Here is a 27916-nt window from a genome sequence, read left to right as displayed (position 1 = left end):
TTTCTGAAAATGATCAAAACCCGATTTATTGGTAGGCCTACTACTTGATGAGTACATGATGTATAATATCACTAACCAAACTGACTACTATTACTAGTACCGTCCGTATGTATCGAAATTGGAAATGTTTTCGTCGATTTCAGCATATTTTAAACATCAATAAAACATGTCAAAGTACATTATGGAAATTAATGAATGGAAACACTTTTAAAACAGTTTTATTTCTGAAATGGTGTGTATAAAAAATTCTAACAAAATAATTGTAACCCGAATCTTAAATTGAAAGTTGATACAAAAACAAATTTAGAAATAAATAATCATAAAGTTTAAAAAATAAATGTTTATTCAATATTAATTATAAAACAATATTAATTATTAAAACAATCGTCAAATGTTACCATAAAAAAATAAAAATTTTATTTTAAAATAATGCTGTTAATGACAAAATTAATTACCATATCTACAAATACACCTTTCTATATTTGGTTTGCCACTTGTTAATACCATATTGGTATTATTATACTACTTACAACTATGTGTAATTCTGACGTCATCGGCAGATCCCGTAGGCGCGTGCGTGTCTCACCATTATTTTGAGAGAAAACGCTGTGTCTTGAAATGTTTGAAATACACCTTGACCATTTCCCTAGCTGAAATTATCCCATGATTCCTCACTCAAAGGAGGAAAGTTTCTCAATGCGTCGTTTTACAACAAACCTAGTCGCCGAAGCGCATAAGCTATAGCACAATATTAGCATAGGACGGAGTGTCAAACTTGATATCCCCAACTTCAAAATCTACTAAATATACGGAACACATTTTTCTTCTTTAAAATGGAATGTAACGCTTGTGACGTTTCAATAAAACAATACATTATACGCAATACAAATCTGACATTAGCATTATCAAGATCGAACATATTTCTGCATAAGTCATATATTAAAAGTATGTTATGTCGCACTGATATTTCTACACTATATACACACCACAATAACAAGTTCCGCATCGTAAGCTGCTTGGAATAAAATTAAACTAATGTATTATATTTCAATTATGTTTTGCTTATTTACAATTTAGCTAATTTTTAATATAATGTTTTTAACAATATTTGCACTTTTAAGCTAATTTTTTAATAATGATCGTTTTTTAAATATATTTTAAAAACCCAACAAATAGTCATATGGCAATGATATTGATAAAGTACATACGTAACAAAATACAGTACAAAGATAATTGACGGTGCTTAAAGTGTAAAACAACTGAAGCAACTAATCCAATAATAAAAACATTCTATACATTTCTATAAATCTTCCATATCATATAATATATAGATTTAATTTTACACCTTTCATAATGCAAATCTGTCCAAACCTATCCCAGACGTGTAGGGCCTACACTCACTTAACACATTCACATCTACTCAATCCACCGCGCCTCTGCATAACGTTACGTCGACAGGAAAACAGGCTTAAGATAACCCCGAGCCTTAAAGTATTTTTAAATGAAAGATGTTTCTATTGGAGTATCATAAGCGGTTCAGGCTAGTTATTTACCTGGGTAAGTTAGTTCCTACCCACCAAGAAGTAATCTATAACTGTACCCACCATGAAACGAACTTACGCGGGTAAATAATAACTAAAGCCTGAATAGATAGCAGATGAGAAGGTAGACATAACTGGAATGGAAAGGAACCTTTAAACACATGTTACGTAAGATGCTGTTATTGATGTTGGTGGTTCAACATAACAGCGAGTATCAAGGTGTATTTGTGGTGGTTCGGCGGCATCTTCATCTGCTGAGGTTGTGTTTGGCAGCAAGTCGCTACAGTTTGTTTGAAGTGATGGTCTTGTTGAAGACAGAACTCTATCAGACATGTCAGCGATATTTTCCTTATTTATTTCAATATGCGATTCTGTAAATTAGATTAGATTAGGTATTTTAGTCACGAGGTATCAGGTATAAGGAAGGATATTCCTTAGGGTATTGAGTAACATTTGTATAGGCCTATTATATTGACCATTGTTTTCACGGCGCCCCACCCATTACGTAACTATTAGGTCTAACATTCTGCGCATGCTCATCATGTTTCAAACATGAAAGGTCGCTATTTAAATATAAAAAACTTACTTTTTGCTCTCTTCGTGAACTGTGGGCTATGCGTGACGTAGTTCTGTGTCGTCACGTGTAATTTTAGCGCCTTCATAAACCATTGAGTAAAAGTGGTTGTCGAAATAGTATACAAAATCGGATTGAGGGCGCTGTTTAACGGCAATACAAATATTACGATCCATGTATATAGATTTTCTAGCACAAAAAAGAGATATTATATTCTAAAGTATTACAATAAATGATATTACGCCTATTATGCCTACTTGGATTGACTCGACCAAAGTTATCATCATTATGAATGTAATGGAGAATGATGCCTAATATGTTAGGTTAACAGATTCCTTATTACGCTTACCAGTTATCGGAATATTAAAAAGTGCTATCAATTTAATAATCATGATAGGTATCCAACAGAGAGAATCGGTGAGAACGATGAAGAAGAAACGACGTGCGTACTTCATATCGCCCTTGTAGCCTATTTGCACGGTCGCAGCATTACGCGTGGTCCGTATGCTCATAAACATACCTATATACAGAGAAGAAAAAAAATGGTAGAATTAATTATATATTAAAGATCAGTAGTAGTGAGTAGTTATTATAGAAAATTGTAACATTTGAATAAAAAAACAGATACAAAAATAAAACAGATTATAGTTGTACCGAGACTACATTGTTATGGTGTTATAGAATTTGGTAACATTGTGTCCAAAACCGAGAGAGGAAGAAGTTCCAGATTACTGGCATGTTTGATCAAGAAAGAGTGAAAGAAATTGTAAAGCTAATTCGACAGTAGGCATACACTTACCAACATATGACACAATTATCAGGACAAGAGCCAGAAGGTTGATTCCCAGAAAAATCGCAGCAGAGTACTCCCATCCTTTCAAACGTGGTTCATGTATATGCAGCGGAAAACATACACCATTGGTTCCATAAAAGTTTCCAAAATAACTTTCTACAAACATCGGAACACATGCGATCAATGCACCTGTAGTCCAAATACTTGAGATAATTATCGTTGCCTTTTTCTTTTTCAGACGACGACATTCATACGGGTAGACGATACATACAAAACGTTCTACGGAAATCAAAGCAAGGAGCAGCACCGAGACCTCACTGGAGACCATGGCTAGGAAACCCGTCATCTTGCAGCCTATACTGTCCATCCATTGGCGCGCGTTTTGGTTGTAGTTGTCACGGAATCTATGGTCTTGTACGGCGATTATGAACAAGTAAATTGACATTAGAAAGTCAGCGGCTGGAAAGTATAAAAGCAAAATTAAGTTTCAAAATCATGTTCAAACACTTCGGAAAACTGTAGAAAAACAGTTTGTAGAAGTTTAAACTAGGATGATACTTCCATTACAAATCAACTCGAGAACACGTGTTGGCAAACAAATTTGGTAAAGTTTTCTAAAAGTAGCTGAAACCATTTGCTTGATTTCTAGAGTACACTAGGCTTTAACTTGTACAAACTAATTTTCTGTAGTTTGTTAAGCAAATTTATTTTCTTGACTAACTCGGAGTTTGCAAACTAAAGTTTGCTATTGTAGTGTAGCTAGGCAAATTAAAGTACTTTACCTTAAGTTAAGGTAGTCGTGCAAAAAAAAGAGACAGGTGGTAGGAAGAGAAGATTATACAAGATATGGAAAGGAAATATAGGAGATCTGCCAAATTGAAGAGGAACTAATTGAAACTAAAGCCTATAGTCTACAATGGCCAGCTTTATTTTCAAACTAGAACGAGGTTGCCAAGAAGTTTTCCAAGGTTTGCTAGTTTAGACTAGTTGACAAACTTCGGTAAACTGCGGGAAACAAATTTAAAAAAATCTACACAAGGAAACATTAGTTTTTCATACTTCAAACAAACAATCGGTAAAGTTTTCTATAAGTGAGGAGACAGACTTTGTCAATTGATTAGGTTTCTCACCACAGAGATTCCTGATAAACAGTGAGTACACTTTGTGCTCCGCTTTCATGAGGAGTCGGCTGATGAAGACACCTAGGTTTCCGACGAACGTCAACGTAGCCATCGTCCACACCGACACGCGTAAGATTCTGTTTGCCATAAGATTGTAGATCGTCGAAATACCATCTGTTTTAGGGTTACAATTCCTTACATGTGGTACATACGAGCAGTATTGAAACGATGAAAAGTAACTGAAATTAAAAATACATGTTTATATGTTACTATGTACATTTGTCTATTTTTGGTGACGTTACAAAAACCTATTAAAATCTCGAGTTATCTGTATCGTTAATGTGTTTGAAATATTAAATAGCACGCCCTCTGTCGGTCTGTGTCAATTATTTCGCGCAGTTTCTACAGTAAGCTCGTAATTCCCACATTATTGTGTTACTTTATGTATGTCTTTATACAAACCGAAGCACTTATTAGATTAAACTGTCAGTGTGTATATACACAGTGAATATTCCAAGGCTACATAGTCATTTCTCATTCATGGCACGTAACTGGAAACATGTTTTTAAGAAGATTTAAGATTTATATTCAATTAACTATAATGTATATCCACAGGCTACATGCATTCATGCTCAGCCTAATACTAATTAATCTTAAATCAATCATCACAGTGAATATATCCTAATTACTGGTGATAAATATTACTTTTTAAATCTAAAGAGACACATACATTTGAACATTTTATCTGCTTCGTTGTCAATTCAAACCCAGTATCCACTTAATGCACTTCTAAGGTTCACTTAATCATTTCAATACAACGCGATCAAGATGGCGTTACTAATATGGTATAGGGGTGCTTTAAGAATATTCAAAGCCCTCCCTGCGGTGAGCAGTGGTTATTGTCAGTTTATCCATGTAAGCTAGGCATAAAATAAACTTATTTTTTCCTATCTAGTTAAGGTACATAAATGAATTGAAGCCTATTATTTATTTCGAGCTCCTATTATGTCCTAATTAATGGCACTTGCTTGGGAATGATAAGGGAAAACATTGTGTACATGTTCACTTATTGTGTTTTAACAGTTGAATACCTATAAGATTATAGCATCTTATGTATGTGTGATACGTGTTAAAACAATCACCTACACCGTAGTAAGCTTCTCTAGGTTTTCAAACATCGCCGGTTCGATATTATTAATTGTAATACCTTCAAGTCTCCTAAAATAAATAAGAAATTCAACACACATGAGTATGAATGTTTTATATTCGTGTAATGGAACAAATAATTTCATTAGGAGAAAGATGAAATGTATTTTCACCTTATGACATTATTTGTACCATTGCACAGATAACCATTCATTCTACAATTCTGGAGGACAGTGTAGAATCACAGCTTCAACTTACAGTCTCGTTTAATTGTTTAATCAAACGTCTTATTATAAAAGTACTATTCTCACAATGCAGTTAGCTGCAGGGAGAAACTTCACAATCGATTTACTTTCATTGTATAGTTGTCATTGCACTGAAACGTTACATGCCTATTGGCGATTATAGTTAAAGACATTTAGCAACACATTTTTAAAGATATGATTTCTATCAGTTGAAAAAGAGAGATATAGCATCGCAAAAAATTGCTGTCACATTCAGCATGGCCATTGGCGATTAGCATTTAGAAAATTTAATGTTGAAGTATGATACATGTTTATGGGTATCTTACAAGATTTCAAGATTTACTAAGTCGTGAAATACATCAACAGGAAGAGTTCGAAACAGATTGAAATCCAATGATCTGTGAACAAAAATAAAACAGACATTTATTTCATTGAATATTTTAACTCTTCAATGTTTATATAGCGAATTGTTTTGCTGTTGTTAGCTGTTTTTAAACATACGAAGTATGGAACGCATTAAGTGAAAAAATATTCTGGTACTGGTAAATGGTATTGCTATGCATTATTTACTAATAAATAATAATGTTAATGTATTTATTAATTAAAATATTAATTACATTAAAAAAAAATTTAAAATACTGTGCGTCATAATATAGTAATCAATATGGCAAATGTATAACGTCCAAATTCAATTATTTACTCATCGTTTATAAATATAGTTTCATAATATAAATGTATCATGTTCGTGTTAAATTGCATTTATATTATCCTACAATAATTTTTCCAAATGAATACATGTTATGCACTTCATTTGTATCATATAATAGCAAAGCCTCATTAAATTCAAAGATATTTTATTAATATATCTATTTATAGATCATCATATCAACTCAATTAATTCAACGTGATCGAAAAAAAACAATTTTTAATGTGTTAATTTATACGCAACAAACAGAGCGTGGTTTTTCACTTACAAATGACTGAGTTTGGTTAAGTTCTTGAACTGCACTGATGACAGTCTGTCTATTCTGTTTTTGGATAAATCCCTTAAGAGAAGAAAGCACGTGATTAATCATACTTAAACAAACATACGATGTAAATCGAACTTTTAATCTAATGAAATTAGATAATGATAGCCTAGTGTAGAAATAACAACGTTAGTGCATGGAGAACACCTACATGGTTATAGGAACCGTATAGATATTGTCTCTAGAATTATAACGTAACACGTTAATTTGTTGGTGAGTTATTGAATATCTTAGACACAATACAATGAAAAATAGAAAATACAATGAAAAATAGAAAATAAGAACACAAAATATGTGTGAATTGCTATTATTTTATTAATGTTATATGAATCTCAATACGCTACATAACGAAACAACCCATTGATGTATTGATCGATGATTAATCGATGCATAATGATAATCAATATCCGATTTATACTAATAATCGATGCATAATGTAATCGATAAATAATAATCGATAATCAATGCATAATGCTAATCAATAATCGATGTATAATAATGGATAATCGATGTATAATGATAATCGATAATCGATGTATAGTGATAATCGATGCATGATAATCGGTAATCGATGTATAATGATAATCGATGCATAATGATAATTGATTCATAATGATAATCGATGCATAATGACAATCGATGTAATAATATACTTACAACTCCACAAGATTCACAAGCGATGTTAACGCCAACGGATGCACAAATGATATTTCATTATTTTTCAATGACCTGCAAACATACTAAATTGTTACTTATTTCATCTATAGATTAAAAACAAGTTATCTTTCAGCGTCTATAAATAAATAAATGTAGGTTAATCTCAGCTTATATACATGTAAAACAAAAAATACGCAATACATGACAATATGTAATATAATTGTCTTAATCTTTATGTAACTATCTGTATTAACTGTCGCCCACACGGTTGACAAGTCAAAAACGTGATATATTTATGTTCGGCAATGAAAGTGATATATTAATTCCTTGAATATATAATAACTGTTATATTCTTCATTAATGTAAATTGACATGCTCTATAAGTTCACACGACAAGCGGACCGTCGGCAATGGGTTACTGTATAATAAGATGGTTGTACTCTCCATAGTAAAGTACTATACTTGAATCATGATGTAAATGTAGTCATAAGAACGGCTTTATGTCTCTAAGCAGTTGTTGCTGGAGCGGATACAGGGGGTTGCAGATTTTTTTAATTTTCGAGAGTACAAATATATGTTTTTTAAATAATTGATTATGAATCGAGCCTTTTAAAATATGTTCAATACATTCCATAACCATAATGAATGATGAGGCTTTTAGGGGGTATAAAGCCCTCATAATGCGCGCGGCCAGATTACTGCATGTACGCAGTTCATCATGCCTTTTCACCACCAGATTGGTTCTTGTAAAGCAACTTGATCTTGGTAATAAGGTTTATCGAAAATAGCGAAAGTGTTTGAGGGCAAACGTCACGACGCGTACGTACGTGATTTGATGTTTCTACGTCGTGACCTTTGCTCCCACACCCTTCCCATCATGCATTGTGCAATGACGTTCCTCACGAAATCAAGCTATTTGCGATAAACCTTTATGTGTAGGCCATTTAACAAACCAACCCTATTTCTAATTCCTGTCGTTTCAAGGACTATTCATGACATCAGGTGGGCACACTAAGAACGAAACATATAATTATACTCCGTGGCAGAGATGATGATGATGATCAAAAGGGATATTTTGATATAAGTTTACACTTACAATGTCGACAATGATGTATCCCCAGCAAAGCTATCTGCATTCAATGTAGTAATTCGGTTATTGTCAAGTTCTCTAAAAATAAATAATAAACCTACTATAAAAGACACTGGAAACATTCTTTGCTGTGTTAAGACTAAAGTTTGGTTCTCAATTATAGCGACGCAACGTAACGCAATCTACGCAACGTAAGCAAATGCCCTTCCAATCATTGTGTTTGCCCCCACCTGCGTGAAATCAAAGCTACGATGTTTGCAGCACTGTTCAGTCGTCGGTTCCCACTTGTGATTACTTACGCAATACAGCACTTTGCGTCGATACGTCGCTGCGTTGCGTTCTAGTGGGAACCACGCTTAAGTGATTTTTAAACCAATGTTAAAGGGTAGCTTCGGGTGTACACAACAGGATGTATGAGGCGATTATGATAATGAATAAATTATAATTTAGAAGACAACGTATTACATCCGGGTTTCAAACTTAACTGGATCTATTGAATTGTATGTTAAAACACATTCTAGTATAAATGTACGGTAGCCTCTTAGGTCGATGGTTGATATTTTGTTTTGTCTTGTGTGAATTCATCTCACGTTTATTTAAATTCTCAGTGATGAATATATTGTACATATAAGTACATTTGTGACAATTAAAGTGTTTAAAGTAGTTAAATTACAGGTATATTTACATAATAAGATACTTGAATTCGGTATTAACCATGAACATATTTGTTTTCATTTAAAATTTTAGATACGATGTTAATTAAAATGTAAAAATGAAAGATGGCGGTAAAATACATGATTAAAATCTTTCTTGTTAAACTATCTTATTTGTGTTCTTAATTGTGTTCGAGTAGTTGATGTTGTATACTTACAACCACTCTAAAGATGGCAGATTTTCAAACACATTCCCTATGTTTGGATCGTTGATCTTGTTATGGCGAACTGATCTATGAAATAAGAATGTTCAACAATTTTCTGACCGTTTTATATAAATGAATTGACATATCAGAAGATGCATTGAATAATGTTGGATAAAACATCAAAATAGAAGGAATTCGATCTGTCTTTTTCTATAAATTATAATTTATGTGAAGGAAGCGTACAGAAAGGTAGCTGTAGTGCTAAATGAATACAATGTATAAATTACCATTTTCAAGAATATTTAGTTTAACTTACAACCAATATAAATTATTCAAGCCAGCAAACGGATTTCCCTCAAATGTTGTTAATTCGTTGTGGTCCATCATTCTGTAAACAATTGTGTACATTTTCATGAAAGTAAGAAACGATTTAATATAGTTACAATTCCAAAAAAAAAATAAAAAGAAAATGTAAACACGAAAGTAAGAAATAATTTGATATGTTACAATTCAAATCAAATAGAAAAGGGTTACCCCTGTGTATGGCAAACTGGGACATTCATTCTGGTAATAAATACATTTATTGACATTCAATATTTTAGACCCGAGTAACAACATACTTAATGGTGGTGCAGTCGAACTTAAATAAATAATGCAAATTGACTTATAAAATGTTATAAAACGTCAACTGTTATTACTATTTTAAGCTTGGTTCTCACTAGGACGCAACGTAACGCAACGCTACGACGTATTGACGCAAAGTTCTATATTGCGTAATCACAAGTGAGAACCGACGACGCAACTGTGCTGCAAACATCGCAGGTTTGATTTTACGCAGGCGGGTGCAAACACAATTATTGGAAGGGCATTTTCTTATGTTGCGTTACGTTGCGTCGCTAGTGGGAACCACGCTTTACCATGGAAAAGTAAAACTGGTATGTCATTATTTGCTTGATTGATGGAAGTTCTTACATCTACTACATTCACATAATTAAACTATACATTATTATTATATTGTTCATATTTTCTCCCATGTTACATTTATATTTGCCATTCTAACAAATATTATTTAAAATATCTATCACTATATAGGATATACATAAAAGTAAGCATACACATAACTGTCGCCTTACAGGCTGTAATCATTGAAGTCACAAAAAGCCGCGGTCACACATGGATGGGGGAGGGTGGGATTTGTTTGAAAGAGCATCCACATCCCGATTAATTCCGTCAGAGCTTTCAATGAGTTCACTTAAGCGTGGTTCCCACTAGAATGCAACGCAGCAACGTATCAACGCAAAGTTTTGTATTGCGTAAACACAAGTGAGAATCGACGACGCAACTGTGCTGCAAACATCGCATGTGGATGCTCTTTAAAACAAATCCCACCCTCCCCCATCCATGTATGACCGCGGCTTTTTGTGACTTCAATGATTACAGCCTGTCTAAATTAGTTTCATGTCTTTTTAAGTATTCTCCTGTGACTGTATACTTTTATTTGAACTGTAAGTAGATTAAAATCAAATGGCACATTCATAATTTTTATTTATTTTACCTGTCAATGAAAAAATGAAAAAAAAAATTAAATCTAAAGTCAGTTCATCGTATGGTAAGTGAAATAAATGCTGATTACAACGTATCAACTTTAGTAACATACCACTTAAAAGTTCTGTCTACACTATCAAAGTTGATGTGACAAAACATGTGATGTGGTGCCCATGTATGGACATAATGATGTCATATCACTACCATATTTGGGCATATCACTACCATATTTGGGCACACTTTTTTGGTCAAACTAGTGTGATAGTGTAGACAGAGTTTTAGGTTAAGTTATATCTAGAATAATCAACCGATTTTCTGTCTGTAGGCCTATATTCATTATCCACATTATCCTATCATTGACAACATTCTCGTAATACAGTGTCGTATGTGGCGACTGTTCGGTTAGGCTTATTATGTATTAGAAATGAGACTGGTTAAATTATACAGTACAGAAAATCCACAATTTTAATAAACAAAACTAAATACTTACAGCCACTCAAGATTTGTAAGAGGCATAAACACACCATCAGGTAGACTTTTTATTTTGTTCTCGGACAAATATCTAGAAACGCAACAAAACAGAAAAAGATTACGAGTTTAAAATTGTTTTTACACATAACGCTTTCCATACCTCGGCACTTCATACTCGTTTCGGACAATCTTTGTGTAAGCTATGTTTGTTGGTAGCAATGCCAAAATCGTGTTAAAATAGGCCTAAAAAATTGAACAGAATCAAAAACTGAAGTTTTGCCAAATGTAGAGAGCGACAGAGGGCGTGCTATTTATTATTTCGGTCCATATTTAAGATAAGGATAACTCGAGATTTGTGATCTACTGAATATTTTGATTTTCCTGAAATGTATGTCATCTTCGTATAATATGTTTTGGCACACCAATAATACTACTGATATTTTTAATAATAATATAAGGCTTAGTATTTTCTTTACATAATATAATGTTAATGATATTGATAACAACAATAAGGATAATAATAAGCAAATAATACACATACTCCATCATCAACGTTAAGTAGTGTAGTAGACTGTTACTTGAATAATTCGCTCCATTCTTATTGTATAAAAACATATTTCATACGCATCCAACAACGATAAACGCGCCAATTACGATGGATACACTATTTCATAATTTATTGTGCTTATAAAATATAAGCCGCATTTGAGGCTTAGGGAGTGGAGTTGAAAGAGTCGTGAGTTACATGTTATTTTTCATTACTTTTCTTGTGGTTTTTATAATGTCCTGTGAACATCTGCCGCTGACACAAAAGCGGTTTGTTCAATAAAGTTTACTTCACTTTACCTAAAAGTTGTGGACGTTATCGAAAAAAAAAACAAAACAAAGAGCATTTTGCAAATACAAGTAACAAAAATCGAATTAACCAAATAACTATATAAGTCAATCATAGTCTTTAATTTAACTTGTTTTTTATATTATTGTTATATTTACTTTGTAATGTTTATATTTTTTATTTTAGATTGTAAAAGGATCCCAATGGAAATAAGCTGATAAGCCTTTTGGGCTATCCTGGAAAATCTTTTATAAATGTATTATTTGTAATGTCCGTAATTTATGTTATCACTTTTTATGTATTTTTTATGATGATTTTTCAAATAAATTCAAATCAAATCAAACCAGACACTTACAGTTTTTGCAAATCTACAAGTCCCTGGAACGCATTAACATCAACAGCCGCAATATAATTATCGGCTAACGATCTAATAATTTAGACAAAAATCATCAAAAATTAGTAGGGATAACTGGAAAATAAATACCGGTACACAATAAAAAAAAATCAATTATCTTATCTATACTTTAAATTGATAGTATAAATGAACTTGATATACACTTGGGTAGAACATGCCAAATAGAAGATAATTCATAAAACTAGTATTTGAAGTACGTAGTAGGTCTTAAGCTCTGTCGACACTATCAAACCTTATGTGACAAAAAAATGTGATGTGCCCATATATGTCCATATTTAAGCATATCTCTACCATATTTGGGCAATCACACTTTTTTGTCAAACTAGTTTGATAGTGTAGACAGAGCTTTAAGTTAACACGGTGTAAACGTGTGTAGATCGTAAGTAAACTCACGCCGGTGAACAACACAATACACATACATATGCGTCACTAAATGGAAGAGATACTGCACGTCAACAGTGTCTTTCTTGACATCAGACACGATTCAACAATCTTATAAATGCAAGCCTACATGTGAAACTCTAAAACTGTCTACACTATCTAACTTTATGTGACAACAAAATGTGATGTCCCCATATATGGACGATGTTATATCACTACCATATTTTGGTATATTACTACCGTACCACTTGGGCATATCACTACCGTATTTAGGCACATCACACGCTTTTGTCAAACTAGTTTGATAGTGTAGAGTAAGGGAATTACTACGTTGATATGTACGTCGACAGGAAACCAGCCTTAACTCACAGTTTACGAAGAACTCTGTACTTTGCCATTGAACGATTTTCCAGTAACTTGATGTTGTTTCCAAATAAGTTTCTAAACATCAAACGAAATTATAGTATTAAGCTCTGTCTACACTATCACATTTTATGTGACAAAACAAATGTGATGTGCCCACGGTGATGTCATATCACTACCATATTTGGGCATATCACTACCATATTTGGGCATATCACTACCATATTTGGGCATATCACTATTTTTTTTGTCAAACTAGATAGTGTAGACAGAGAGCTTTATCATATCATCAACAAAGTTGGTTCTTATTCATTTTGTCGGTTAACTGCGTATTTTGCTAAAACAAATGTTAAAGCGCGCGTACTAAGCCAAAAATAATCTCGCACCTGCAGTTTAAATGTTTACTGCCGGCGGCAACTGAAAATAAAACTTCAACATCTCTTATTCTACGTCTGACTGGTTTCTATCGATTGCTATTTAGTTGCCGTACTCAGGTTTGCGCTTCCGCGAGAAAAGATAGTTATTTAATTTGGTAATTTTAATATGATTATAATTTTTTTGGACAAGCAATCATCTCATTTATTACGTATTATTTATTTCTATTTATTATATTTCCACTTTATTATGTATAAGTATTATAATCTTTTTGTACAATTATGGTTTAAATAATTACTGTTATTATCAATATTTATTATTATTATTATTTTAAATAAAATGTTAATATTAGAGAACTGTTTTTCTGTTTACATGTTTGTTTGTGGTATTACACATTGGTGACATTGCAATTACTTTACTTTGTAGACTGATGAATATAAATAGGCCTAAGGGATAATAATAAATAATAATAATATTAATATTATATGCGTATTAGAGAGGACTTTTTATGTCAACAGGAAGTCTCATCAATTTCCTGGACTCACCACTGCAGCGTTGCCAGGAAATAGAATTTTCAAAAGGTAGATTAGGAAATTAAATAATTATTTTTTTCTTACAATCGAGATATATTTGGTGAAATAGATTCAGGTACTTTCGTCATTCCTGTAGAGGAACAATCGATTTCTGTCCTGTTGCCACATCTACACACCACGGGGTAAACAGGAATTACTGAAATAAAATTGAAAGTATCACGATGTAGGCCTACTCTAAATTTCACAGTATTATAGGCAAATTCTGGGATACACGTTCACTCATGTGATTCACATGTGATGAATGTAACCTAACCCTAATCTAACTTTCCATCATACAGGCACCACGTGTGTTTAACGTGTGATAAACATGTGAGATGATGTATTACGGAATGTGTCTTTGTCACGTAGATGTAGAGATAGAGCCTACATCACTGTGATTGTTACACGATGAACGTATGTATCAATATAGAAGAATCGATATACACGAAGGTTGTATAACATGATACCAAAACCCTAGTCTAATGACTTAGAAAATGTCCTTTATACAGTATTTTAGAAGAGTGTGGTACATACAAAACTATACTATACGTTGTTTCACCGAATACAGCAGAACCTCTATTAAAGGGACACCTTTTAGACATGACAAAGTGGCTTTCCTTGGTTGGCCGTGTAATAAATTTCCTCTCTCTCGTTTAACGGAAAGTGTCTCCAAATAAAGGGTGTATCCACTAAGGAAGCAGACGAAATGCAAGCAAGTTGACCAATCACACGCGACTGTTCGAATAATCCATCGCTTGTGATTAGTCAAATACCTTTGCGTTGCGTTACGTGTTGCGTTGCGTCCTAGTGGGAACCAAGCTTAAGGGGTGACCCAAAAGAGGGGTTCTACCGAATTCAATGAATGTATCAACTTACAGCAGACGTTCTTCTGTGTGTTATACATTTCATACTTCCCGCTTATTGTTGCATTATGGCGTCTATCGAAATCGTTTCCAAACCCAGCCTTTTCTTCTAAATATTATTTAAAAAAACATTATATTGTTTAAAAGATTTGGATGAATAAAGATAAGTTGCAGCACGCTGTGTGTAATTCATCAGAAGACGGTAGTAGAATTGTAACAACCGAACATCGAGACATTCTCAATCATATCGCAAACCTATAATTTTACCATTATGGAGGAATTATTTCCAATGTTAGGCCTAAGTATATTAGACTTAGTAGAATTGTAACAACCGAACATCGAGACATTCTCAACCATATCGCAAACCTATAATTTTACCATTATGGAGGAATTATTTCCAATGTTAGGCCTAAATATATTAGACTTAGTAGAATTGTAACAACCGAACATCGAGACATTCTCAATCATATCGCAAACCTATAATTTTACCATTATGGAGGAATTATTTCCAATGTTAGGCCTAAGTATATTTTGTGATTTGTTTAACATACTTTAAAATCGGCCATAGTAATTTGTTTCTTTGGTTTAATATGAAATATTAATTAATTAATTTATTTATAACATAAACGAGAAAAAAAATACATTAAAAGATGAAATTATGTATACATTATAAGAGACAATTATAGTAAATAATGAATAGAGAAAAGATTACAACAACAAAAATCATGTATGTAAAAACACATAACAAAAAATACAATGTTAGAACAAATGTGTATAAATTAATATACAGTATTTATATGAAAATGTATATGGGAATAAAAGTGGGATGAACCCACATAAGACAAAAAAGAAATACATGATGTAGAAGAGGAGATATGAGCAAAAACCTGTATTCTATGGCGACTTTCCCCAGGCCAGATGAGCTGGAACTTTTTTTTTTGGTGGATATATAGACCCCATATGACACAAATCAGTTGAGAAACACTTGTTTCTAATTTTTTCCCAGAGAAAGTGTAAAATTGGAATACTATATTCGCTACATTTTGGAGGCCTGCTGATGTTTATATTTTGTTAATAGGTACGGTTATCAGACGTGTTACGCGCAGGTTATCAGGTTGTGTGATGAATTGCAAGTTTGATATACTTTTTATAACCCTGTCATCATCAAAATCATGGTTTTTTCTTATGATTTGATGTCTGTTGTTTGCCAGTTTGATCTGGCACAGTAATAAAGCGTGGTTCCCACTAGAACGCAAAGCAGCGAAGCAAAGTACTGTATTGCGTAATCACAAGTGGGAACCGACGACGCAATAGTGCTGCAAACATCGCAGGTTTGATTTCACGCAAGCGGGGGCAAACACAATTATTAGAAGGGCATTTTCTTACGTTGCGTAGATTGCGTTACGTTGCGTCGCTAGTGGGAACCACGCTTAAAGATTTGGTTCCCACTAGGACGCAACGTAAAGATTGGTTCCCACTAGGATCCAACTTAAGGATTAGTTCAAACTAAAACGCAACGTAAAAATTGGTTCCCACTAAAACCCTACGTAAAGATTTGTTCCCATTTCAAAGACGCAACGCAAGGACGTAGGCAGACCGAACGAAAATTTGACCAATCGCGACGTCCGAACTGTTGCTTTGTTAGACGCGTCAACTTATTGCGTTGCGTCCACGTGGGAACCAAAACGAAAGAGCATATTTATACATCTCATTAAACACATCATATACTATACTTCGTTGCAAAATATAATGTAATAACTCAAAATATAATTATCTATGGACGTACACCATTGAAGACAACTAGATGTGTACTTAGATAATACGCAGTTAATGTTATAACGATCTTTGCTATTTCGGTTAAGTTTGATCAATCTGCTTCAATTTGATTGGTCGTTTACAGCTTGAAACCATAGCAACGTATTAACGATGCAATAATTCTAGAACGATTGAGAATAATACTTATAGTTATTATTAGTTTTCAGAGAATCAATATTTTTTATACAAGCAATATTTTTTTTAATGTTTGTTTTGTTAACACTTAATTAACAGGTTAAAAGTATAAATATTTTCATTTCAAATGTTTATTTTGCTTCTCATCTTTTTCTTTTTACAATAATAGCGTTGATTATTTTATTTTTTAAACCTTATTCCTCATTTTTTTCCCTGGGTTTTGACGTGAATGAATTTTCCTCTGTAGTGTAATTTTTTTCTATCATTTATAATTTGTATTTTTAAAGTATATTGTATTGAAAAATAATACATGATATCAAAGTAAAAAGTCAAGTTATGACGATCGTCTGCGCATGTCCGTAACGTTGTTGTGAGGGGACATCTACTCTGCAAGGGCACCAATTTTGAATAGGATTGTTATCACGTGGTCGACCACAGAGTTACATAACGCCGATTTATTCGCAGTAATTACCTTTCGTCTCGAGCCTCGTATAAAGCTCCTTCAAAAAAACATCTATAATTGATCATCATACATAATCATGATCAAAATATATTGGCTTTCAATTTCAGAGAAAGGATTTTAAAATAATGAGAACAAATGTACAAATATTGTAATTATGTTTTATGTAGGGGCCTAATATTTTATATCGATTTGTTTGATTGATGAATGCTAAAATTGCATAATCTGTAGTTCACGTAGGAAATTTAATAAAATAAAATGAAAATATTATTATTACCGACTTGGGTATTCGTAAACTCGTTCATGGTCACAAACCTAATAAGTTTCCTTCAGATATGCATGATTGTAATGTTTTGCTAAATTGCGTTGATCGATTACATGAATTGACATTCTTATCTTACAGATTGGATTCCTACTAAACTGACATCGAAATATTGTCCTATATATTAATAACAGAAAGAGAACATCATAGTAGTTATGTATGCTTGCTTAGCAAAAAGTAATCTATGCTTTAAGTCTTTTTTTTTGAGCATGTGTGTCACTGGCGGTAATTCGACGTTCGAACCCTGCTTTTTCAACTCTTCAATATTTTTTTATTACACCTTATTTATAGAGGGTGACCCTAAACATCGTATGCTGACAATCAAGGAGCCCTCTTGATGAGTGACAGTGACTGTGTGTACTCGTCTCAAAAGATGTACTAGGTTCTTTAAAGTGCACATGAGCCAGATGTGTACACTGGACCTACGGTTTATAGTCCTTATCCGAGAAGACTCGTTCTACCACCAGAAGGCTCGAACCCTTCCCGATGTTAATATGGCAAGTATTGCGGTTCCACTGTCTTAACCGCTTGGCCACTCACCGCTTATTCTTGTATTTATGTCTACATTTTGTAACTATTTTTTAGATACTAAATTTCATAAATTAACATGGAGTACATTCGGAACAACCTAACCCATGGAGGTAAAATTAAAATTATATGCCTAACTTTAGGCTTAGAACAGTTCTCAGTGGCACGATAACATTCACCAATCCATGCATAATTGAAAATAAAAAAAAACTATAAAAATGACATACCACACCCTACTTCATCTGCCGCGTTATCGCAATCTATGACGTCATCACATTGTACCGCCTGTGGTAAACATTCACTAATGTCATCGCCACAGGGAAACCATCCACTTTCGCAGCAAAATACCAACTGATAAAGTGCTTTAGAAAAGAAATAAAAGCGTCATTTATCTGATGAAATATTCACAGATATGTTTCAATTTTTTAACTATGATTGGGATAATAAAGCGGGAAGTTGTTCAAGAAGTCACAGTCACTGTTAGTGCGCACAAGCACCATTGGTAGTAGTCTGGATTCCAGACGGAGTTTTGACTTGACATTAGTAAAAAGATAAATATTTTGGCACATATGGCATTTCATACGTATACTTGAGTTTGTAAAATTTCAGACAAACCTCAAAAAGCCTCGAAATAACTACAGACCTGGGGCAAGTCTACATTGGTAGTTAACAGAAAACATTTTTTAAACCGTCTATAGGATTGCAACTGACTTCTAGATGTATTAAGTACTTTTACATGTCATCCTGTCACTAGATTCGTATATAGAAACAATGTATAATTTAATAATGTATAATATATAACGATACCAGGAACACGTTTGCAGTAAACTATGACATTGATTATTAAATATTTCAACATTCTAAACAAGTTACCGAGCATTTGCTGCTACTTAGGGTAATACTACGAATTACGGCACACCCCATTAAGAAATTACGAATGATATATTGTACTGTTATATAAATTAAATAGTGTATCGAAAACAGAAAACAGAAGTTGCTATAAATCATATGAAGACATAATAAAGATCTCCTTCACTGCGGTCATAAGCTAGAAAAAATACCCACCCGTGCCTGAGTGGGTACCTCTCTCAATATGTGCATAGGCCTATAATATGTAAGGACAAAAATAATGAAGAAATAGGAAACAAAGCCAGGCCAACGCGCTACTAATCTGACCTGAGCGGCACTCTACACCTGATATTATGATATGATTTGTCTGCACTTTATTTTACAATTCTATTTTGACAAATCAAAATTAGTAACTTTTAAATAATAAATAATAATAAATAGAATTGTTAAATAACGTATCTTCAAATCAGATAAACATTTTCAATCTTGTCTTCACTTTGTTAAAGAGATAAAAATAGCAGTCTTTTTCAATATGACATTAATTTACAAATACATATGGTACCTAGTCTAGTTTGTAAACGGAGTTTTGACTTAATATTAGTAAAAACATAAATATTTTGGCACGTATGGTGTTTCATACGTACAGACAAAAATCGACTAACATAGAAATAGACAATAACTACACCCTTTGGGCAAGTATAATACATACCTAATATAGACCCAGTTGTCAACAGTTTCAACGAGAACATGATTATGTGTGTGCACTGATCCTGTGAACAAACCTCTAGGAAACGAGGAGCTGAAGAGACTAACACATCAGTCTGTTGAGAAAGCGATAAGAAATGAAATATACAATAATAATAAAATTAGAAACACAATGGAACATCCAATCACTCATTAACGTGACATAGATTGACTGAGTGTTGCTACACCGTTCTATCATTCACTTATTAGCAGGATTATACAAAATACAATTATTTTCTATTAATATAGTTTGAATTCGATGAAACCACTCCGTTTCGATCAGAGCGAAGGATGAAGGAGGCAAGCTGAAAAGCGCGATTTCCGGCAGATGCAGACACCTAAATTGCTAAAAGAAAATAATGAAAACGGATCTCCCACGACGCCGCCTGGTAGATTTTAAATAATGATTTTAATCATAATCATAAGCTGCTGACATACATGTTTTTAATATTAAACACGTTATTGTGTTAATAATGGTTTTAAAACAGACATTTTAAGAACACTCGGCTATATTGGATCCCAAACAAATTACAGTGAAACTAATGTATAAGAAATTACAATTTCAACAGTAGTTGAAAAGTGCATGCAAGTCTATCTTCTTTAATTGGCTTCTTAATTTCCAAGACGTCGGAAGGCTACAGAATTCTAATTTCAAATATAGACATGCAAAACATGTAGTAAAACATATGCTAATGTGTGATTTGCTGTATTTATTTACGGTATATAAAATGTACAAAAGCAATAGCACACAGCTAATAATGTTTGTATTATAAAATAAAAAATATTGAAGAAAAATCTATAAAAATACAACAACAATTCGGAAAATACAATTACAATATTGCACTATTACTCACTATAATTTACAACACACAACACGTAACACATAATAATACGATTCTCGGTACTAATTTATCCAGTATCATAGGACGACGATTCGATAATACAGCGTAATATGTGTTTTACATGTATCACTTCATAGAACAACCTACCGTAACCCTTTACATGATACAGGCAACACATGTGATATACATGAGATGCCGTATTCTGGGATATCCATATGATACTGGGCAAATAGTAGTATGTGGAGATACAGCATTAATAAGTCTGGCGTGAATCAAGGTAAACATCAAACAAAAAACATGTTTATAGTTTTTTTAGTAGACAAATAATCAAGCACCAACTGCTAGTAAAATGTCAAGAACATTATAAGACAAAATTCACCTGCGTTAAAACATGACAAAGCCGAGTAAAGCGAATCACGGTCAAATATGAGATTTAGATTGACGGCTAGAAAATACATGGATCACATAGGCAGATGGCTATTGTGAACATTTTACATTGATAAACATAAAAATGCTTTTATCCTGTGATCTGGATAACAGTTAACATACACATTAAGTGAAGATAATGACACAGTTGATATTAACGTTAATAGCCGTAGAGATGGCCGCAAAAGGTCAACGCAATTGATATATATGAAAGAATAACATATAAAAGGCGAATTATTCGTGTATTATTAAGTTATATAAATTTACAGGCATCTTAGCAACCACAAGAAAGAAAGAAATTGGAAATGATTTTAATCGGTTAGGACGAGGAAATGAAGAATTAGAAACGATTCAACCGAGATTCGAATCCGGAATCTTCTGATTGATATACGCCCTACCATATTATATCACCAATGGCAGGGCCGTATCCAGCATGAGGCAGACGAAGCGCTCGCCTCGTCTGAAATGTTCAAATTTCACTACCTACTCCAACTCCCCAGCAGAGATCGTCATATTTTATATTTGATAAATATATTTAAAGCATCTTTGCCTCGTCTGCTTTTAACATCTCGCTACGGCCGTGATGTTATGGTTTAAATTCAATTATATATAGTGTGAACTGATTCTTAGCAATTCAATTTGTTTTTATTATTATTTTAAAATAAAATCATGATTAAGTTGTACGTAAATACCGCTTTGAATAGGGTCAAATATTGGCGAGTGAGAGGATACATTGTTTTTCGTCTAGTACTAGTAAAATAATGGTGGTAAATCAACTTAGTTTGAAGTTTATTGTTTCACACAATACAATATACAGAAACATAAATTAATAAATATAATTGTGTGATAAGGACGCATTAATCCAAGGCTTTAAGTTTGGTCCTCCGGCAAAATAAATATTATTATTATTTAAATGTGAGAGAAATAAAAACACTTCTTTATTTTGTCTAATTGACAAATAAAATTAAACAAAAAAGGCACAATAAAGAAAAAAAACATTCTTAAGACAATTGAGACTAATGTTCTAATAGTTTTAAATAAGTATTTGTTTGTATTTAGTTTCAAATGAATTTATGATGGGTATTTGCTTTCCGATTGAGTGGTAAGTTATTTCATATATAAGGTCGATTGTAAGATGTTCTTCTAAGTAAAATGGTATGCATGATCAGAATGAAAGGATGCCGACATCAGAGTTGTTTTTCTTTTTCTGAAGACGACGAAAGAAATCACTTATTTTTTTTTATAATTATTCGCTTTGCTTGACTTCATTAAATTACGATATTCTGTTTCCTTTTACTTGTGAAATTCCAACTGTTCTCTCAATCAGTTGTAACGTGTTGTTGTTTTGCTTCTCGATATAGTAAATGATACGGATCTAGCGGGATTTACTCGGTTCAAGATTTGGATCCCCAAAGGAAAGCGACAACTTGAGTAATGATTAGCTTGTTCGGAAACAGTATATTTAGCGGGCAAACGGCGACCCGAGCATAACATCCGAGGGGGAGGTTGAGGTAGGCCTACAGTACGCAGCAGGCCTAGATAAAGATAGGATATTTAGTTCAGATCTGGACTACATTTTAACATGTTTAGTGGTGTAATTAGTTACCATTATACCTCCGGCATGTCGTGTTCACTCTGATATAACTTCGGTTTGCTTGTGTCCGATACATTATTATTTCAATTCAATTTACCAGGGACTTCATTCAACGGGGCGTTTGAGAAAGCATCATTTCGATTTATCGTATTATGGGCTTCAATTTAAGATAGGCTTACAGACCTTCCAACGCTATTTAAAATGTAAAGATATATTGTACCTTTAACATTTTTTGTTGAGTATGCCATTTTAATGTCATATACAGGTAATAGTTATTAATTTGACCAAAAACTGGATTGAAAAAAAAATTGATTTTTCGGAAAAAAAATGTAATTTCAAGCAAAAAATAACTAAATTGTCTGCCAGACAATGGTTTGTTGTTAAAAAAGTGAATAACTTTATTAAAACTGCAAAATGGCCTATTCAAAGTCTGATTTTATTAATCTTTATTTTTGAGGTTTTTGGGGTGCAATACATCTTTAAAGTTCCTCAAAGTTCGTTACTTGGTCCTCTTCTATTTATGTTATACATTAACGATCTTCATTCTCCAAAAAAAGGCTATCAGGATTTAATATCTGGCTCTCCGCCTCGCTCACATTCATACCCCCTGTTCCGTAATTTAAATTTACTCAAAATTGAAGATATAAACTTGTGCCAACAAGGCTCATTTGTATATTCAGCCTTAAACACAGCACGTCCCTTTCAATATTTAACCAAATATTAACCCTAAACCATTCGCTACATAACTATTCTACCCGACGTTGTAAAATAAATATACCTAATCATAACACAAATCACTTCCAACACAATATTTTATATTCAGAACCTACATTCTTCGATAAATTACCATCAAACCTCTTAAACTTTATTTTTCGTAATTTTTTTACTTCAAATCTTAAAAAAATTGTAATTTCAAATTACTAGATTTAACAAAATGTTGTTCCTATTTCGTTATTTGCTGTTTTCTGTGCTCGATTTCTGCTTAATTTACATACATTTTATCAATTTTTCCCCTTTTTTTCGTTTACTTTTTTATGAAATATTATTATTGCATATAATGTAATCAAAACATATCTTTACACTATCTATTTTTCATAAAATTGTTGTTATGTCACTTTATTTTATGTTTCAGGCTTGCCCAACACAAGTTCTTCTTCATCGGGATCAAGCCTTCTTTCAATGTTACGTTGTCATATTATGTATCTCCTTTTATTTTGTTACCATGTCATTGAAAGTAAATAAATTTTTAAATGCAAAAAAAAAAAGGTATTTATATGTATATTGTAAACATGGGTATGTCAGACGTGCCAAAAGCGGAAACACGATACCATCTCATTATCTCAATTATCAAACAATACATGAATTAATTACAAAACTATCTTAAAGATCTATGCCTATTAAGCATTATTTCTTTATCAAGAGTAAGAGAAATTAGAAATATAGGGATGAAGTTGCATTTTATCAGAAGATCGGGAAACCTAGCCTAGCCCGGGGCTATCTACAAGTAGGCATAGCACTCGCACATACAGAATCGTCAGCACAACCAAGGTACTGAATAGTTAAGGGAACTTTTAAGGGACCTCTGAGGTCCCTTAAAAGTTAAGGGGAAAGGGTTTCCCTTAACCTTAAACCCTTTGTGAATACCACTTAAGTGAAACCCTTAATATTTTCTTGAGTTAAGGGAAATTCTTAGGATTTAAGGGAAATATCTCACTTAAGTGTGATTGGTGAATACGGCCACAGGTGTTTATCTGATTTTTTTTCTTGGGTTACTCAAGAGTAAGTAGGTCTACTTAGGATATTTTTAGAAGATTGGGTTGGGCGAACACGTGCGGTTTTGGTTCCACTTAAGGAACTTGACCAATCACAAGCAACAGTTGACACAATCGGTCGCTTGTGATTGGTCAAAATACCTGCGTGTACGTTTGCGTTGGTGAAGACAAGAAAGCAACTGAACACAACCGATCTAACAAGTTTGCTAACCTTGGTCACGTCACGCCAGGAAAGAAAAACCATCTTAAAAATCTATGCCTATTAAGCATTATTTCTTTATCAAGAGTAAGTAGAAATTAGAAATATCGGGATGAAATTGCATTTTATCGGAAGATCGGGAGACGGACTCAAAATATTGGAAGGCTTCCGCCATTATCAGGAGAGTTGAGTCTTGCCTGACATGATTTTAATCGCTCAAACTATCACACTGAAATAGAATTTATATACCATTCTATGGCGAGCTAACTTTACGATTTTGAACTGGGATGAAGGTGCTAAACATTGATGACCTATAACCTATGCTATATGAATCATTGTGGGCACCACCACCAAAACTGATCAAAGTATATCGATTCTTCTTTATTACAAATTGGTTTCATGATTTTGTAGGCCTATTGTAATCTTTATTCTGCTATCATATTATTATAAATGGATGAACAATATTATACAATTTGATTTATTGACGGCGTTTATGCTGCTTGCTTGTAAGATCCTTTAAAAAATAGTTTTGTCGTTTTCATTGTCAACATATTCAAACTGTTATTAACATAGGAAATTAATACTGATACAAAATGTTATAAGAAAAGGAAAGACGTCAGTTTATTATCATATCCTGAGTACATAATACAATATTATTGATATCTTTTACGGTTTAAGTGTATACTACATAGAAGAAGTAGGCCTAATGTACTATATGAATGACCTCCTCTTTGTTACAATGTACGAAATATAAGGCAATAACAATATAATATTAAACTCCTGTTAGTACGTGCAATCATTAAGCTCTATAGGTTATTCATTTGAAGGGCAATAGCCTAAGTTGAAGCACCATGTTTGAAGAAACTTATGTAAGAGTATGCCTATATGACCATCTTGTATGCTTAGGTTCTAGACTGAATTTAAACTTTTTTTAAAAGATAAATATTTTGGCACACATGGCGTTTCATACTTAATACAAAAATCGAAACTCCATGGTGACCTAACATAAAAAAAAGACAATAATATAAAAATACAGCAAGTCTACTCGTATGCGTGCCCGGTCGCCGTGTATATAGACCTGGTAATATTCATATTTTCTATATCTACCCGTGAGGTTTAATTATCAATTATACATAGGCCTATATAACAGGTGTTTATCTGATTTTTTTTTTTTGGGTTACTCAAGAGTAAGTAGGTCTACTTAAGATATTTTTAGAAGATTGGGTTGGGCGTACGAACTTAGTACTTAATAATCTGTGAGCACGGTGCGGTTTTGGTTCCACTTAAGGAACTTGACCAATCACAAGCAACAGTTGACACAATCGGTCGCTTGTGATTGGTCAAAATACCTGCGTGTACGTTTGCGTTGGTGAAGACAAGAAAGCAGCTGAACACAACCGATCTAACAAGTTTGCTAACCTTGGTCACGTCACGCCAGGAACGCTATATTATTATATTATATATATAACACATAAATCATTTTTGAAAATTATGAAACATGTTTATGATCATGCAAACTATTATTGTTTATTATTTATTTATGAGCGTGCAAAAATTGTCATCGTATAATTTTATTGTATTATGCAACACGCATTCCTCATGGTAATAATTATATAACGCATTATTATTTTCTCATTTTCGTTTCTTGACAATACCAGTATTCCTTTGTAAGTATGATACCTGTCAATAAGCTAGTTTGACAAAAAAAAGTGTGATGTGCACAAATACGGTAGTGCTATCCTTAAATATGGTAGTGATATGACATCATCATGCCCATATATGGGAACATCACATTTTTTGTCATATAAAGTTTGATAGTTTATACAGGGCTTAAGTGTGATGCCTGTCAATAAGCATCTGATGATAAGTACAAAGCAACAATCTTTATTATTTACAACGCATCTGGCTTGTACCATGAAGTAAAGAATTATTCTTTATTCCATGTTGTTACATAACGTAATTCTCTCATAACCTCAATGAGCCCAGAGTACCAATCGTTTTCCCTATTTATGCCGTTTATGGATTACGTCATTCTATTAGTTAATCAAGCTTAGCGGAGTGTAACTAGCGCCATCAAATAGCCTTTCTAAGACTCGACAACGACGATTTATTTACAATCAGTAGCGTACTAATTCACAACTATTACTTGTTTGCTATCACCATTATTGGGGACATTTCGCCGACATTATGTTGACATAGCACAACAATGAGAGACATTAATTTTGATGAGAAGGTCATGGAACACTAATTAGTTTAGCCTAGGTAGGGACTCTGACGGGTACTCTCCCTCCGGGTCAAAGGGATCCCGAAACTCATCGGTGGGAAGGGGCGCTCATCTCCCTGTTCAGGACTATTCCTGATGATTACCCAGCCTATACAGTAATATATAATTATACAACAATTACAAAAACCTAGTGTAATTATTAACACAAATCAATTGAACAATAGTGGTCCGATTTTGTCTCTTACTACCCTTTATTGTTTCAAAAAACTTGACAAGCTAAAATTAGTTACAGAAAAAAATTTTTCTGAGAAATTGCAGCGTAAGTTGTAGCGTATCAAATGGGGATCAAGATAAAACGTGAATGGTACGCAGTCCTAATCCCTCAAACCTAGCCAAAAAGTTCAAAGGTCACATATTCAGTAACGTTGTCTTTAAGTTCTTTTCAAGTTCTAAGGCAAGTACATGTCATATACATTAAATGTAAAATGTAATATTGTTTATATTTATAGTTTGCGTACAGTAGCACTTCAATTAGAGGCAGCAGCTGGTTCACATTTCAGAATGTTTTTTTTAACAAGCGATATCACCTGTTTTATTAAATCAATTTATATCATTTTTAAGTCAACATTTTATCAACAGCTTACGGTTGTTACATAAATTAAGTGCTCTGAGCTAAGTGAAATACAAAGAGCGACAGAGGGTGTGCTGCTACAACTATCGCAACAACTTTGCAACAACTATTTAAATTTTTTATTTCTTTTGTTGTAACAAGTTTTGTGAATGATGTACAGTAAGTATAACTCTATATAATTTTTAATTGTTATGTATGTAGTGTATCAAACGACACATGTCCAATGGCATGTATGTATTTTGTATGTAATTGGACAATAAAAGATTTTTGAATTTTGAATTTTGAATTTGAGTACAGTTCAGATACGGTGCGTTCATACAATAATGCGATGTGGAACACTGCATTCCAAAGGCTACAACTATCGCAACAACTTTGAGTACAGTTCAGATACGGTGCGTTCATACAATAATGCGATGTGCAACTCTGCATTCCAAAGGCTACAACTATCGCAACAACTTTGAGTACAGTTCAGATACAGTGCGTTCATACAATAATGCGATG

General features: G+C 33.1%; 2 protein-coding genes across 2 annotated transcripts; both read right to left on the bottom strand.

Moving 5' to 3' along the window:
- Window positions 1-1088: 1088 nt before the first annotated feature.
- On the bottom strand, window positions 1089-14162 carry LOC144842872 (relaxin receptor 1-like). Its single transcript, XM_078699440.1, has 16 exons — window positions 14057-14162; window positions 13071-13142; window positions 12261-12332; window positions 11090-11161; window positions 9371-9442; window positions 9067-9141; window positions 8202-8273; window positions 7106-7177; window positions 6395-6466; window positions 5747-5818; window positions 5176-5247; window positions 4039-4268; window positions 2915-3367; window positions 2465-2635; window positions 2128-2304; window positions 1089-1912 (listed from the first exon to the last, which is right to left on the bottom strand). Exons 1-16 carry the CDS (start codon window positions 14098-14100, stop codon window positions 1695-1697), a joined length of 2016 nt encoding a protein of 671 aa, XP_078555566.1. The 5' UTR covers window positions 14101-14162; the 3' UTR covers window positions 1089-1694.
- A 669-nt stretch (window positions 14163-14831) lies between these two features.
- LOC144842560 (relaxin receptor 2-like) lies at window positions 14832-19802 on the bottom strand. Its single transcript, XM_078699014.1, has 3 exons — window positions 19693-19802; window positions 18362-18496; window positions 14832-14983 (listed from the first exon to the last, which is right to left on the bottom strand). Exons 1-3 carry the CDS (start codon window positions 19730-19732, stop codon window positions 14832-14834), a joined length of 327 nt encoding a protein of 108 aa, XP_078555140.1. The 5' UTR covers window positions 19733-19802.
- Window positions 19803-27916: the final 8114 nt, after the last annotated feature.

This window comes from Antedon bifida, chromosome 5 (genome assembly GCF_963402885.1).
Source record: "Antedon bifida chromosome 5, ecAntBifi1.1, whole genome shotgun sequence".
Taxonomy (NCBI): domain Eukaryota; kingdom Metazoa; phylum Echinodermata; class Crinoidea; order Comatulida; family Antedonidae; genus Antedon; species Antedon bifida.
Note: the sequence above shows the minus strand (reverse complement) of the source record. Positions and strands in the feature narration are given on the sequence as shown.

Excerpts from the sequence above, each read along its gene's own strand:
- LOC144842560 (XM_078699014.1), bottom strand. The coding sequence starts at position 19,732 with ATGTTCTCGTTGAAACTGTTGACAACTGGGTCTATATTAG. Across the intron at positions 18,497-19,692 it reads GACAACTGGGTCTATATTAG|CACTTTATCAGTTGGTATTT; the intron begins GTATGTATTATA and ends TCTTTTCTAAAG. Across the intron at positions 14,984-18,361 it reads GGCAGATGAAGTAGGGTGTG|AAGAAAAGGCTGGGTTTGGA; the intron begins GTATGTCATTTT and ends AATAATATTTAG.
- LOC144842872 (XM_078699440.1), bottom strand. The coding sequence starts at position 14,100 with ATGACGAAAGTACCTGAATCTATTTCACCAAATATATCTCGATT. Across the intron at positions 12,333-13,070 it reads TACAGAGTTCTTCGTAAACT|ATCGTTAGCCGATAATTATA; the intron begins GTGAGTTAAGGC and ends CTAAATTATTAG. Across the intron at positions 5,248-5,746 it reads TTAGTAAATCTTGAAATCTT|GAGACTTGAAGGTATTACAA; the intron begins GTAAGATACCCA and ends TATTTATTTTAG.